Source organism: Panicum hallii, chromosome 5 (genome assembly GCF_002211085.1).
Source record: "Panicum hallii strain FIL2 chromosome 5, PHallii_v3.1, whole genome shotgun sequence".
Taxonomy (NCBI): Eukaryota; Viridiplantae; Streptophyta; class Magnoliopsida; order Poales; family Poaceae; genus Panicum; species Panicum hallii.
Window position 1 is genome coordinate 54,331,391 of NC_038046.1, and position 15,625 is coordinate 54,347,015.

General features: G+C 53.5%; 1 protein-coding gene across 1 annotated transcript; it reads right to left on the reverse strand.

Moving 5' to 3' along the window:
* Window positions 1–11,273: 11,273 nt before the first annotated feature.
* Window positions 11,274–12,998, reverse strand: LOC112894907 (la-related protein 1-like). Its single transcript, XM_025962751.1, has one exon. It carries the CDS (start codon window positions 12,134–12,136, stop codon window positions 11,669–11,671), a length of 468 nt encoding a protein of 155 aa, XP_025818536.1. The 5' UTR covers window positions 12,137–12,998; the 3' UTR covers window positions 11,274–11,668.
* Between the last annotated feature and the right edge of the window lie 2,627 nt (window positions 12,999–15,625).

The window sequence follows — 15,625 nt, forward strand, 5'->3', positions numbered from 1 at the left end:
ATAGTTGTTGGTTGTTGTTTAATGGTTTATGGTCCAGTCAAACCGTGGCCGTATTAAACACACAAGCCCATTCGTGCAGGCAGGCTACGGGCTGAGGATCTAGAACGCGGTGCCATGGCAGATTTTGGCCCATGGGCTGAGCTCCCACAGCTCCCACGTATAAGAAAGGAAAAGTTAAGAAGACCACAATTCAAGCGGTACCTGAATGCAATCTTGGCGCGCGGCCACGCGACTCTGAGCGCACCGAATAAAAGGTAAAAACTGCACCCTGTGATACACAGCCAGATGGTGCGAAGAATTCTTGCTCAGAGCTGTGCACGCGTGGTAGTCGTGCGCGATCCCGTGAACGGGTGCGGGTCGCTCTGACCACAGAGCACGAGTAGTTCAGAGAGCAGAAACGAGAATCGCGTCTGCCACGACTGCTTTGCTAGCAGTGCAGTTCGATTTAGCCGGTGGAGTGCGGGGGCAACGCGCCCACCGCTCCATCTCCGGTGGTGCGGCCCGCGGGACAAAGGCGTGGTGCTCCCGCGCCGAACGGCAAAGTCGATTTATCACACACGACGCACGCCTCGCTCCCGGCTCCGTCTCGCGCTCGGCGTCGCGGCGGCCACCGGAACCGCGCGCGGGCACGGCTCCCGAGGCCCGGGCGCGGGCAGGTCGAGCGCCACGCGACGGGGACAGGCCAAATCGCGAGCCCTGTGTGCCGGGCGGCCCGCTCCTTTCGTGGCGCTCGAGGCGTGTGTCAACGTGTGACCTCGCCCACGGCCGGGTGACGCCGGCGCCGAGCGTTGGTCCCGCCCGGTCCCGGCGGCCGGAAGAGCAGGCTGCTGCCCGATCCATTTCCAGTCACGACGGGGCCTGTCTGCCTGTTTCGCCTGATCGCAAGCCTCTTCTGTCTGCCTTGCGTGCCCGTCTGGAAGAGGAAATGATGCCACGCAACAGGACAAATCCACAGCTGACTGTTGTAGTAAACGGAAGTCACACTGCTGGCAATCCGGGTGTTAACTTTCCTATCTAGCTAAACCAAACCCCGTTCATTCACGGGTCCTGACTCGTGAGACGCGACATGAAGACGAGCTCTATGCTCCCCCGGCGCCAGCGAGAACCGCGACCCGCCGGCGAGAAGCGCGCCGAAAAGCCACCACCACCCTCGCGCACAGAACCCGTGGTGTGTGCCTCGGCCCTTCGGCGCGAACCGCGAAGCTCCTTTCCCGCCTTCAAAGGCTCCCGTGGGCCCTCAGCTGTCAGATCGCCATCGTTCCCGACACGAGGTGTGAAGCTCCAGGCAGGCACCAGCCGCTGCAACTGCAAGCAAGCCTCCAGTGCCGACGATGAGCTCGGTCTCCGAGGCCTGCTACGCACAGCGCCGGGCGGCGTGGGCCTGGACCTGACATGGCCGTGCCGTGCCAGGTCCGTCCGTCCGTCCGCGGAAGCGTGACAACTGACAGGGAGATAGCGGCTTCCCAGGCGCCGTACCGCCAGGCCATGAAATCGAGCTGCCGGCCGCGGCAGCGCATGCGCACCACCACGTCGCGTGCCTGCCTCCCCTGCGCCCGGCTGTCCCGTGCCTGGCCGCTGGCCGGACCCTGCGGCCTGTCCCGCCGATCGAGGATCGGAAGCCCAGCCGGGGGTCTGTCCCTGTCGGCGACGAGCCATCAGCTTTTTGCTTCGGGAGCGGCGCTGCGTCTGGCGGTGCCGATCTTTACAGCCTGTATGCTGCAGTGCCGTAGCAGGGGTACTGCTACGTGCTTCTTCTTTATCCTTTATCCTTGGAGGCTGTTTAGACGTAGAAAACTAACTTTTATAATGGATCACATGACATGTGTAGATGACAATTATATAATAAAGTATTAACTAATAATTATATAAATGAAGATTAATATACTAGATCAATCTATTAAATTTAATTAGTATATTATTATTATATATTTACTGTAAGCATAACTTTATCAAATCAAAAATTAATTATATTTAACGAATACGTCTTATAAATTATCCTATATTTACCATATATTTATACTTTTGATTGGTGTTAAAAGTTCGATGCGACGGGAAGTTTACCCTGACCCAAACGGCCCGAAAGACTCCCGCCTTGGAGGCACCCTGCCGTGGACGGTGATCCTTTTTTTTTTTACCGCGGGGAGCCGGTGAAATGATCACAACTTTTCTAAGAAAAAATTAAGAAAGATCACTGCTGTAGTACTGGATGGTCGAGGTGACACAGCACTGGCCGTGCTCAACATGGGGGCCTGCAGCGCTGACATTTTCTTCTCTGAAGGTGATCCGTCTTTTCGATCCTGGCAGCAGGCAGTGGTCCGTCCGGATTGCTTTCTCACCTCACATGGGGTCAAGCGGCCGACTGGTCACTGCCGTGCAATCAGAGTCCGAGTGGATCTCGAGCGAGCGGCGTGGCGCAGACCGAGAACGGTACTGTACCCCGGCTGGCACCCGCAGCGGCGGGTCGTCCTTGCTGGCTCGCCCGTCGCCATCAGAATCGGGCACGCCGGCTGCAGTAGCCCCGTAGCCCTCCCGTGCCGACCAGTTGCGGTGGGTGGCGGCGGCCGCCGGGCCGCCGAGAACGAGAGCGTGGCGCCAAACTCAGGTGACCAGCCGTGTCGCGTCCGGGCCTTGCCGACTGCCGCGCCACCCAAACATTTCGTAATGCGACGTTCCAATCCAATCCGAGCCCACCTCGTCACGTGACCGGTATCCGTGGTCCACCGGAGAACAGTTTGGCGAGGGCACGGCCGACCGTGCCAACCGGCACCGGCTGTCGCCGCCGCGCTGGAACGCCCGTGGCCTGCCCCGGCCCGCCCGCTGCCCGTCCCACAGTCCAACAGTCTCGCGCCACCCCCGCGCCAGGCGCGGAACGCCATGGACCGCGCGGCCTCTCCCCGGACGCCGCGGCGCGACAAAATTCCTTCTATCGCTTCCCCGGCCTGCCTGCCTTCCATCCGCCGGGGACCAGCGCGCGCGCCAGCCGACCGGCTCGCCGTGGAGCCCCACCCGTCGTACTTACGCGCTGCTGGCGGTGGCAGCACGTGTTGGAATCATGGGGTTGGACTATTTATTCTAATCAATATAAAAAAAATTTAAAACTCACTATTAAATGATAGGAAATCAACTGTTTAATTTCGTACCGGAATTTGAGGAGAAAGAGTGGACTTCATGTACACCACTTGTGAAGCTGGTAAGAGAAGGTCGGTGAACCACGCGCGCGCTCGCCTCACCGCTCATCAAAGCTCTTTACGACGTCCAGGTTCGTTCAACCTGAGTCACCTCCACGCCTATATAAACCACCCCTTCCTCCTCTCATCAACACACACTTCAGTACTTGATCTAGGTACTCCTGCTTAGGAGACCTCTCCGTTGCATCGACATCGTTCGGCTACTTCAGGCAAGACCAGTCGAATAGCATGTCTATTCCAGCTGGTAACGGCGCAAATGGTGTCTCCGGCACTGGTCCCGCCTTGGGGTATATTCTAAACCTATTCTGGCTTAACTTTTTGTTCATGCTTACTAGTAAGAATAACATGAACACATGCACATATCTTATTCACACATTGTCACTCATTTATGCTATGAAATTGCAAGTAATATTTAGAATTAAAATATACCAAAAATTGTCTAGTCCTCTCACATTCCCAAAACCTGATTGTGTTAATAGACTTTCAGTATCTAGCTTTGTTGCATCAATCAAACCACCACCTTTTGATGGTTCAAATTACAAACATTGGCAAAAGCGAACATTATCGAGAGTGATCTATGAAAAAGAGGGTAAGCCTGAATAGTTCATTTCAGAGGAAGGGAGTGCGTTCGATGTGTCTGATATCCTCTTTCGAGACTTAGTCATTAGTGTTCTCGGTGAAAACTTGGTGGATTCCTATATCCGGCTGCCAACTGACAAAGCGTTGTGGGATGCTCTTGAGGCTCAATATGGAGTGTCTGACACCGGCAGTGAGTTGTATACGATGCAGCAGTTCCTTGAATATTGGATGGTCGAAGACCGTTCTGTGGTGGAACAGACACATGAAATACATACTCTGGGAAAAGATCTCAAAAATTGTAACAAAGAGTCCCCATGTGTGTTACCCAATAAGTTTGTGGCCGGAGGTATTATCTCTAAGCTGCCACCTTCTTGGAGGGACTTTGCTATTTCTTTAAAACACAAGAGACTGGAGTTCACTATAGATGGATTCATAGGGACTCTTGATGTTGAGGAGAAGGCGAGAGCAAAGGACATACGTGGGAAACGAGTTGTTGGTGCTTCTAGCGCCAATCTAGTTCAGAAGAACAACTCCCATAAGAATAAAAAAAAGCCACCGCAGAACCAATCAAAGACTAAGCAGACAACCACTTTCAAGAAGAAGAAGAATAAGTGAGCTTGCTATGTGTGCGCTAGTACGGAATACTTTACTGCGAAGTGTCCGAACCGCAAAAGTAACAACTCCGCCAACATGGTTATTAGCGAGCCTGTAGGAACATCGGGGTACGGTAATTTATAACCTACAGTTCTTTCAGTTTTTTGTTCACCCGAATGGTGGGTTGACACTACTGCTAATATTCATGTTTGTGCTGATGCTTCTTTATTTTCTTTTTATCAGGTCGGCGGGACTTCCTCCTTCCCGATGGGGAACGGATCGCATGCGTGTGTTCTTGGTGTTGGTACGATAAATCTGAAGTTTATTTCGAGGAAGATCGTACAACTGAAGAACGTACAGCATATTCCCACCATCAAGAAGAATCTAATCGGCGGCTCTCTACTGTGTAGATGTGGTTTTAAATTAGTTTTTGAGTCCAATAAATGTATGTTGTCTAAATTTGGTATTTTTGTTAGAAAAGATTTGAATGCAGAGGCTTGTTCCGTCTTTTTTTGTCAGATGTTTGTAATGAAGTTGTATACAATGTTATTAACGTTGATGAAATAAATATTTGGCATTTGAGGATTTGTCATGTTAATTTTGGTTGTATGATGCGCTTAGCTAATTTGAGTTTAATTTCAAAGTTTACTTTTGTCAAAAATTCTAAGTGTCATGTATGTGTTGAATCAAAACAAACTCACAAGCCTCGTAAGGCCGTGGAGGCGAGCAGCTTGGCATCCTTAGAATTAATTTATTCCGATTTGTGCGAAATGAATGGAGTGTTGATAAAAGGTGGTAAAAGATATTTCATGACTTTGATTGATGACAGTGCTAGATTTTGTTACATCTATTTGTTGAAGTTAAAATATAAAGCTTTACACTACTTTAAAATATATAAAGCTGAAGTAGAAATTCAACTTGAGAGAAAGATTAAAAGAGTTAGGTCAGATCATGGTGGCGAGTATTTCTAAAATTTATTTACTTTATTCTGCGAGGAATATGGTATTATTCATGAGAGGACGCCTCCCTATTCACCTCCGTCAAATGGGGTTGCTGAAAGCATCTAGACTCCTAAATTGTGTTTTGATAATTGATGACAACTATAAGTGGACTAACTGCTTTATTGAGATTTATAAGAGTAGGATGGTTCATAGATGAATAGTTGAAAAGAATAAAATGGCGCAACGATATAAGAAGAGACTCAAAATGGGCAGCTCAAGGCAAAGGTATTACATAGAGATTTTATTTTTGCCGGTCCAAATAAGAGTAGAGAAGAACTCGACCGGGTTTTTAGTCTAGATAGTTGTAATATTAAGAGGGGTCGATGTTTGTTTGCTCGGAAATTTGATAAGTGTCTTATGGTCCAGTCTTTGTATTGTATATCTTGAGAAACATGGCACATGAGAGAAAAGATACATACATAATGAAAATTTCTGCACTTCACGTCTGAACCGGACAGTCCGGCACCCCCGGACAGTCTGGTTTTTCTCCAGCATCTGAGGCAAAAGGTTTCGTCCAACGCGACTGTCCAGCCTTGTATGGCGGACTGTCCGGTTAGGCTGTAACGGCTAGTTCAGACCACGCCGTTTTTGCAACAGTTCACCGTTGGGGAAGCAAGCGGACTGTCCGCCAGTAGCTAGCCGACTGTCCGGCAGAGTCGCAGAAAATCCACCAACTCCTCCAAATAGCTAGTTTGTGTTGGTAGGCTATATATACTCACTCATTGGCTGCCTGAGAGCTCTCTTAGCACTTGAGAAAGATACTAGAACATCCTTAAGCTCTCATTCACTCATCTCTCACTCACCATTGTTTAGTGATCGAACTTTTGTGAGTTGGAGAGTATTTAGTGCATTGCATCAAAGAGATTGATGATTGAGGCACCAGTGGGATTCCAAGCAAGCGTTGTTGGATTGTTAGTCTTGGTGGGGCTGAAGGAGTGATTTTGTGTTTGTATGTGGATGACATACTGATCTTTGGCACTAGTCTTAATACGATTAAGGAAGTCAAAGAGTTTTTATCTCAAAGTTTTGAGATGAAGGATATGGGAGAAGCTGATGTTATTATTAATATAAAGCTGGTGAAGAAAGCAATGGTGGGGTGATTCTTGCACAGTCTCACTATGTGAAGAAGGTGTTAAGTCGCTTTGGTTATAGCGACTATGAACCTGTCTCAACACCATATGATGCCAGTTTAATTCTTAGAAAGAATAAAAGAATATTGCGAGATCAACTGAGATATTCTCAGATTATTAATTCATTGATGTATTTAGCTACAAGACCTGACATCTCGTTTGCTGTAAGTAAACTAAGCCGGTTTGTTTCAAACCCGGGAGATGATCATTGGAAGGCTCTTGAAAGAGTAATGCGCTATCTAAAGGGGATAATGAATTATGTAATTCACTACACCGGATAACCAAGGGTTCTAGAAGGGCATAGTGATTCAAACTGAATTTCTGATGCTGATGAGATAAAGAACATAAGTGGATATGTGTTTACACTTGGTGGTGGAGCTGTTTCCTATAAGTCTTGCAAGCAGACCATCTTAACGAGGTCAACTATGCAAGCAGAACTCACAGCATTAGATACCGCCACTGTTGAGACTGAGTGGCTTCGTGAGCTTCCTATGGACTTGCCGATATTTGAAAAACCGATACCGGCAATTCTAATGAACTATAACAATCAAACGGTAATTGTCAAGGTGAACTGTTCAAAGGATAACGTGAAATCATCTAGACATGTGAAAAGACGGTTGAAATCCGTCAGAAAATTGAGAAACTCCGGAGTTATAGTCTTGAACTATATTCAGACGGCTAAAAATCTGGCAGATCAGTTTACAAAGGGTCTTTCACGAAATGTGATAGACAATGCATCTTTGGAATTGGGCTTGAGACCCACGTGAGTCATTCTATAGTGGAAACTTGTTCTATGTGATCGGAGATCCCGTGAATTAGGATGGTGAAACAAACTAAAGTCTGACTGAGAGAAGAGAACCTTTGTGAAAAGGGCTCATTCCGTGTATAAGGTGGATTTCTCTTCTAATCTGTATGGCAGGTTGGTCTATATCTTAATGTGTTCCAGTTGGTTTCTTTAAAACAAATGAGTTGTTTTCTTGAAACAAATAAGTTGTCCTACAGAACATCTGAAATGAACACACCTATGTGAGTCTAACTACTGGTCATGGTTTATGAGAACTGGGTATTCTCTAGAAACTCATGAAAGGCTTGGAGCCTAGTACCAGTGTAGGGCTCTGGTCAAACTTTTTTACACAAGACTGGCAATTCAAGGCATATTTTATTGTACAGTTTTGAATAAGTGTAGCTTTTATCCTAAATGGAAGTTCAACTTAACAGTCTCTGTCAAATACTGCTTTATCAATGAGGGAATGAGGGCATTTCTAGTGTGGCTTGAATTTCTTGGTGGGGATTGTTGGAATTATGGGCTTGGCCCATTTATTCTAATCAATACAATAAAAGAATTTAAAACCCACTATTAAATGCTAGGGAATCAATTGCTTAATTCCATACCGGAATTTGAGGAGATCTCAACCGATTTAAAGAGTGGACTTCGTGTACACCAGTTGTGAAGCCGGTAAGAGGAGGTCATGGAACCATACCCGCGCGCGCGCTCGCTCGCCTCGCCGAGCCGGGCCGAGGCCGAGGCGCGGCGCGGCCGGCCGGCCGGATGGGTGGTGCGCGTGCGCGGCCGGACGTGACCTGACCTGACCTGTTGAGATGAGAAGGATGTTTTGCTATTAAGAGCATTAAAACAAAGAATAAACGTTGACAGTAATGACTGGAGAATCACACCATTAACTGCCGCTCGTCAAAACTCTTTACGACGTCCACGTTCCTTGAACCTGAGGCACCTCCACGCCTGTATAAACCACGCCTTCCTCCTCTCATCAACACACACTTCAGCACTTGATCCAGGTACTCCCGCTTAGGAGACCAATCCGTTCTCCCTCTGCTGCTTTCTGCCGTTCCCATCGCTACTGCTGCGCGCACAGCTCTAGCGAGAGCAAACCTCCGGGACCTCTGCTCGCTGAAGGTCCTGCACGGGACACGGGCAATCAGATTTTTGGGGAGCGTCTTGACGCGACTGCTCGCTCCCTGATCGACTACTTCGTCTACTTTCCGGCGTGAACGAACGACTACTTCATCTACTTCCCGTCGTGAACGAACAACTATTTCGTCTGCTTCCTGGTGATCGTTCGTGGGACTGCACTGCGAACCTTTTACTGCATCGACATCGTTCGCCTATTTCAGGCAAGGCCAGTCGAATAGCATGTCTATTCCAGCCGGTAACGGCGCAACCGGTGCCTCCGGCACTGGTCCCGCCTTGGGGTACATTCTAAACTTATTCTGGCTTAACTTTTTATTCATACTTGCTAGTAAGAATTATATGAACACATGCACATATCTTATTCACACATTATCACTCATTTATGTTATAAAATTGCTAGTAATATTTGAAATTAAAATATTTACCGAAAATTGCCTGGTTCTCTGACAGCACGTACCGGTGGGCGCCGGGGATTTCCTTTTCAGTGCCGGACGGCCGCAGCGCGCGGTGACCGCGCCGTGTGCTGGCGACTGGCGTTGCGGGCGCGGGCACAGCGCGCCGTACGGGGGCGCGTCCGTCCGACGCTCCTTGATTTCGCGCTGTCGCGCTCGTACCACGACCACCCCCGCTGCCGCCCTGCCAACACTCCGGATTCGTCGTCGGCGTCGTGCGGCAGGCGATCTTTCAGCTCTGGGCGCACCACGGCCGGCTCGGGGACATGGCCGTAGGCCACGCCGCCATAGGCCGTGCTCGCAGTGGTTCGAAAGATCAGTTTCGAGTGGGCCTTCTTCTTGCTTATCCTCTTTTTTTTGTGAAAACCCCTTAGTGCTTATCCTCGCTGCGTCCACCTTATCGGATGGAGCGTGATTTCCCGTCGTTTTACACGACGTACCCTCGTGCTCGAAAGGGAGGCCCGACGTGACGGCGAGGGAATCGGCTTGTGTTCTGTGTTAGGCTTCTCCTAGAACGACGATGCTTTCTGCCTTTCTGGTAGCCTAGCTCCGGCTGCTACACTCCTACTACGAGCTGAGCAAGGACATGGGAATTAGCTGGAAAAGCCGCGCGATCTCCGGCGGAAACACTTCGATCCAGGCATCCAGCTGCTAATGATTGGCAACAGCTCAGACAGGAACCGAACAAACGACCGGATCGGCGATGGGATCCCACTGACCGGAGCGCACCCCAGCTCGAGCTGCCAGTCTGGTACAGGTAAAGTGCGCCTTGTTTAATGCGAGTCAAAGGATCGCCGGACCGTCAGGTGGCGTGATTGGATGGCGCATGCGAGTGCGGCCGGCCGCCCGTAAAGGGCAGGAGGAGGGCAGGCAGGCCACCGACCGGCAGCGGCTGGCCCAGCATGCGAGCAAGGCATCATCCATAATGCGGAGCGGCGTGCGTGACCCCGGCGAGATGGACACGGAGTAATTGGATGAGCCAGCGGTGGCACCGGCACGCATGGCCGGCCTCCGTTCTTTAGGCGTCGGCGCGTCGCCGGTTTAATTCCCGGCCGGGGATGATGGGTAGGATACTACCAGCAGACACGAAGAGCTGGGGCTTGAGAGGATGGCGTTGTGTCGTTGCAACTGGCTCGGTGGTACTACTCCCAACAGTGGTGAACAGCCACTGCCGTAATGGTAGCTCACTGCTCGCCGAGCGCCGGCCAGGACGCGGCGAGCGCGACACGGGCGCGTGCCACGCCCCCACGGCGGTGTACGGGAGCTCGTCACGTGACGTGACCGGACAGCTGCCGCCCGGCCGTGACCGATCGAGGCGAGCGGTCGCCTCCCCTCGCCTGCGCGCGTTCCGGACGGGACGGGCCAGCAACAGCAAGGGTACTATACGACCGCGCGGCACGTCAATCGGTGGAGAATCCAAGGCGACCGGCCGTACGGTCGCGGCTAGCGGACGGCTTCTCGTACGCGCACGCGTGCCGCAACAGCGCCTCGCGGCATGGCTACTCCCACTCCGTGCCGCCCGCCGCGCCGACCGCGCGCCGGGGGTTCGCCCGGCCGGCGTACTGGGAGCGTACCCGCGGCTGCCCGTGGTAGTGTGGTACTGCTGGTGCAAGACGCGTACGGCCACTGCTCCGTGCCCTTGGACTCGTAGTACGTGTGTGCTCGCGTTCCGTGCTGGTGTTTGTCGGGAACGAGCAAGGAGATGATGGTTAGGCGCAGGATTAATGAAACCCACAACGTGAGCACACACTCAAACAGCACAGAAATTGGGCAGTGGGAACCGTTCCAACACCGCCGAGCGGATACAGATTCGGTGGATCCATGTGGCGGCTGGCTCGGGCCACCGGGCATGCTTCGACGAGCAGAGAAACGAAACGACCGTCAGAGACGGACCAGAAAAGTTCCTTCACGAAATTAGCTGCAGAGGATGACAAGTAACTGAAAGTGGAGAGAGGTCCCGCCATTGCTTGGCCCATTATAAAGTCGCAACTAGTAGCCAACACTTGGAATTGCAGCCGAAGAACAAACTGATTTGGCACTTTCCCCCTATAGATTAAGAAGAATTTATGGGAAAAGTGATAGGTATTGCTGGAAGATTTCGTACTCAAACTTGCATCCACCTTTTAGTATTGGCTTAAGCATTGAAGGTGATCGTGCTCATAGAAAAGTTCCTTACTTCACTATAATTAGCTGGTATAAGGGGATCATCCGTGATGAATTATGCTTTGAAGTTTGAAGGTTTCGTAATCAAACTGCGTGCATCTTGGTATCACATTAAGCATTGAAGGTGATGCATAAAAAGAAAACCAAAGAGATCAAGGACCGTGGAAATTGATGAAAGCAACTCGAGTAGTATCTGGGCAGTCGCAAATTCCCCCGAGAAACCTGTCGTCGAGGCCTGCAAGAACATGGGCATTTCGGGCTCCAATAATGAGTTTGATCGCATGCACAAGTTCAGTTCACCGCAAAATGCCATCCCACCGTGCACTTGGATCGCGTGTTTGGCCTCGCAAGCATCCCTAACCACGAGCTGCGAAAATTCGATCCCCGCTGCACAACCAAATGGGCCCGTACCAAGCAGGGTGGAGACAGGCACAGAGCTCGATCCATGGAGCAACGAATAGCACTTGGGATTGCATCACCGAACCTTGCATCGCTTACACTACTAGTCTCCTAGCTACCTCGCCTACATGTTCCTCCACCGCCACCATTCCCCGGTTCCTGTAGGAGAACGCCACCCCGGCAGGAGCAAGGCGAGCAGAAGCGGCGGCGTCCGTTTCCTTGCGCCCAGGTTTCACCAAATGCTCCAGATGTCGTGGTCGAACGCGGCCACCTCGGCGTCGCCGGCGCGGCCGCCGGCGCACCGGAAGTCCTCCTCGACGAACGGGAACCACCCGAGCAGCTTCTCCTCGTCGACGCCCCACGTCCACCACGCCGCCGCGTCGAGCCCCGCGTCGAGGTCCCAGTCCACGGGGCGCGCGCCCGCCGCAACCTCCCCGGCGTAGTAGGCGCAAACGTCCGGCACGGTCTGCGCCGACTCCGGACCGGGCGAGGGCGCGGCCGAAGCGGCATTAGCGGCGGCCGCGACCGCCGCGGCCGCGGCGCGCGCCGTCGCCGCGCCGGGTTTCTTGGCGGCGCCCGCCTTGGGCTGCCGCGGCTGCTTGGCCCGGCGCAGCGGCTTTGCGGGGTTGCCGGTGCTCGCGGCGGCGCCCGCGTCCTGCGGATCCTCGACCTTGGGCTGCTGCGCTCTGGTCCGCTTCATGGCTGGCTGGCTGCTCTGCTTCGTGGAGTCTGAGTGCTCTGGACTTCGGCTGGAGGCGGCGAGGGAGTGAGAGTGCGTGGGAGTGCTGCAGGTTCGAGCCGTTTGGGCGCGCGCCCTTTTGTAGGAGGCGGCGGCCGGGTGGGGGCCTCCGGGCTCGGCTCCCGCCTTGGACCTGGGACGGGGTGCGGCGCGGCAAGTGGGCTGGGTGACTCGTGACAGCCCAGCCCCGGTGGGTCGAGGCCGCCGCCGGTTTGCGCGACCAGTTCGCGTCCTCCTCGTCCGGTCGTCCCGGCGGGCGGGTTTCCTGTGCAGCTCACCTAGGGTGGCCGACTGGCCGAGCCCCCCCGGATCGTGCGGGAACTGGTGTGGACGGACGCGACCGGGCACCACCCCAACTCGCTGTCGCGCATCGCTGTTTGCCGAGCCCAGGCGGCGGTAAACCTTGCGATCAGACCATTTATCTATTCGCCATAGCGCACGATGTGAGCTGCTCTTGTTCAATTCGGTGCAGGAGCGGACGTGAGAGCGTGGGAGGAGTCGCCCTCACACCTCACGGCCGGTGGAGCACGAGAAAAGACCGGTGCGTCACGTTTCGGCCGCGCGGGACGGCGGCCAGGCACTACCGGTACGGTCGGTAGGTCACGCGTCGCGGCATGTGCACGTAGCCGACGGCCGGCCGGGCGGCGCTGGATCCCGGCTCCCGCGATCACGTGGGGACGCCGGCGGCCTGGGGAAGGTGGGGGGCCGTCGGGGATCGCGTGCGGGTGCGCCCGCGCCGATGGCGACGCCGACATCGTGAACCGCTTCGCAGCGAGGCACGCAGGTTCGCCGCCAGTTCGGCGCGGCGTGATGCCACGATGTGCGCGCACCGGTCTCCGGGAGATGTAGATCTGCTGTTGGGACAGCGGTTAGGGCGGATTTAAGGGCCGACAGGGCGTGGCCGTATGTCGGCAAACCCCCCAGGTTGATTGCAATCCTCAAGTGGCCGGCCGCGGCTGTATTCTATTTGCAATTGCAGGCGGCGCACGGCACGGCGGCCAGCCTGCCGCTCTGACAGGCGGGGGAGGAGAAGATTTGGGTGCGGGCAGTTGGGTCCGGACCGGCGGCAACTTGGCCGCTCTGCCGTTGCCGGCCGCGCGCGCCGCTACCCGCCCCGCGAGCCCCTGTCGGCCGGGGTCGCCGCCGCCGCCGCGCTGTCCGCCACAGTGGCTGGTGGCCGCAGCCCTGGGAGAGGGCGGTGCCGCCGAGGATCCCCGGTGGTGGACTGGTGGTGGTACCGGAGGGCAACTTGAGGGGATCGGGCCAGCCCGCCCACGTGCGGCGGCGAGCGATCCCCGTCCCCGCCGCGAAATTAAAACTAGGCACCGACGTCGGGCTGCGGGTCGGAGGAGGGAGTTGGCCCACAAACTGGGATCGTGCCGACCACACAAACAGCTGACGAGTCGTAACTGGTATATGTTGGGGAGTTCTTGGATCTGGGCCGGGCCGCTCAGAAATGACTCGTAGTCCGCACCTTGGATTTGGTTAAACAAAGGCCCATAAGCACATGGGCCAGATCGTGCTTATGGGCATCTCCTGGCGGGCCTCTGCGTGTGAACGAACGGGAAAGCTCATGGGCCTCCTCCTCCTTCCGGAAGAGAAACGACACGTGTGGCGCCTTGTGAATGGTCGAGGGGCATACATGCACAAATTAAAAACGGCATCGTATACCGGGGCACAGTATCAAATCGGCATGACCCATGCAGAACACACGCAGGCACAAAAGAAAAACCAAAAGGCGAAGGCGCTCACGCCTCACCGCTCACCATATGCTCCGCCCACGCGCGGCACGTTTCGGTGCCCGCGCGCGCCGGCACCTCCCCGGCGCGCCCCTGTCACGTCGTGCGCTTTGGTGGTGCCCCGGGACATTCCCCTCCCCGGTCGCGTCGCGCGGGGCGGCTTTGTTGCGCCCCGACGATTCCCGCAGCCGCACCAACTCTTGCGCCTCGCAGCCTGTTGCTTGGATCGGATCGAAGCCCTAGCCCGGGCAGCAGGCCGTACGGGTGCGTGACAAAGACTCGGTTTTTCTTATCTTAAAGCTTAAACAAAGATGCGGATGCTGCTAGCACCTCGCTGCAGGTGTGTTACGAGCGACCGCGCAACGCACCTGTGGTTTATTTGTTCGAGGATGAACGGACAGCGGCACGGTTTGGTGTGGAGCAGGACGGAGGTTCGGTCTACCAGCTCCTCTCAATTAAGGGCCTGTTTAGATTACAAATTTTCGCAACCGGAGATACTGTAGCGCTTTCATTTGTATTTAATAAATTTTATCTAATCATGGACTAGCTAGGCTTAAAAAGATTCGTCTCGTGGTGTACAATTAAACTGTGCAATTAGTTATTTTTTTACATACATTTACTGCTCCATGCATATGTTTTAAAATTGATGTGATGGAGAAAGAGTGTAAAAAGTTGGAATTTGGAGGGGATGTAAACAAGGCCTAACTCCCCGTTCTCAACCTGTTTTGCTTTTTGTTTCAGGAAGACCTGGTACGATCAAATCGAACTCGTCTTTCTCGATGGGGTCACTTCGCAACGGCACTTGTTTTCTCCGAAGAAACCAGTGGACGCTTGCAGCATCCGGAGTCAGGTCAGGCCGGTGCCGGTCACGTAGCGGAGCCAGAGTGATGGTTCGAGCTCTAGGCTTCGGCTGTTGCTAGCGCCATGAATTACTCGACTGGTAGCTTGCTGACCGCAACGTCGATTGACGCTGATGAAACACTGGGTGCAGGGACGAAGCTGCATTATAATTAGGGGTGCCTATGCACATATGATAATAAAAAAAAAACTAGTAATTTTACTATATATATGCATCTTTCATAGCTCAACTCCATGCATCCGCAAGACAGGTGCAGACTCCTCCTTCAATTTGCTTTGATTTACTACAGCTTCGCCCCTCACTGTCCGCTTTACGTGTAGCTGTATAGCTGCCGGCTCCGAAGATATCGCCGGACGGCGGTGTCAGATGTGTACTGGGTCGACACGGCGGCTCGTACAGTCGTACAGCTCTCGGCACTCTGGAGATAAGTTTTCCAGTGAAAAAGAAGACGGTGAAAAGCGCAAGGCGTGCCTTATCTTTTTTTCGCAAGTGGTAGCGCACGCGCTAGATCTCACTGTCTGTAAAATCGCCACGATCAGATCCGTATCACACTCGGACGGGGAGCGCGCGCGCGTGTAAACAGCCAGGACCCATGAACACATTATTTTTCTCCTTTATCATTTCGCCACGAAAAGGATACCAGCACTCGCTTTTCGGAGAATAAAAGGAAAAAGCGATGAACGCATTATTTTCCCCCTTTACAATTTCGCCGTCCCTGTCACGGTGGCCGGAAAATCAACACGTAGAGCTACGGGGCAGCCGGGCGAGAACAAAGCAGTTCCCCCTCCCTCCGTAGCTAGAAAAGCAAAAGCCGTGGGGTGCTCTACTAAAAAAAGCAACGATCCAGGGCCA

Excerpts from the sequence above, each read along its gene's own strand:
- LOC112894907 (XM_025962751.1), bottom strand. The coding sequence starts at position 12,136 with ATGAAGCGGACCAGAGCGCAGCAGCCCAAGGTCGAGGATCCGCAGGAC.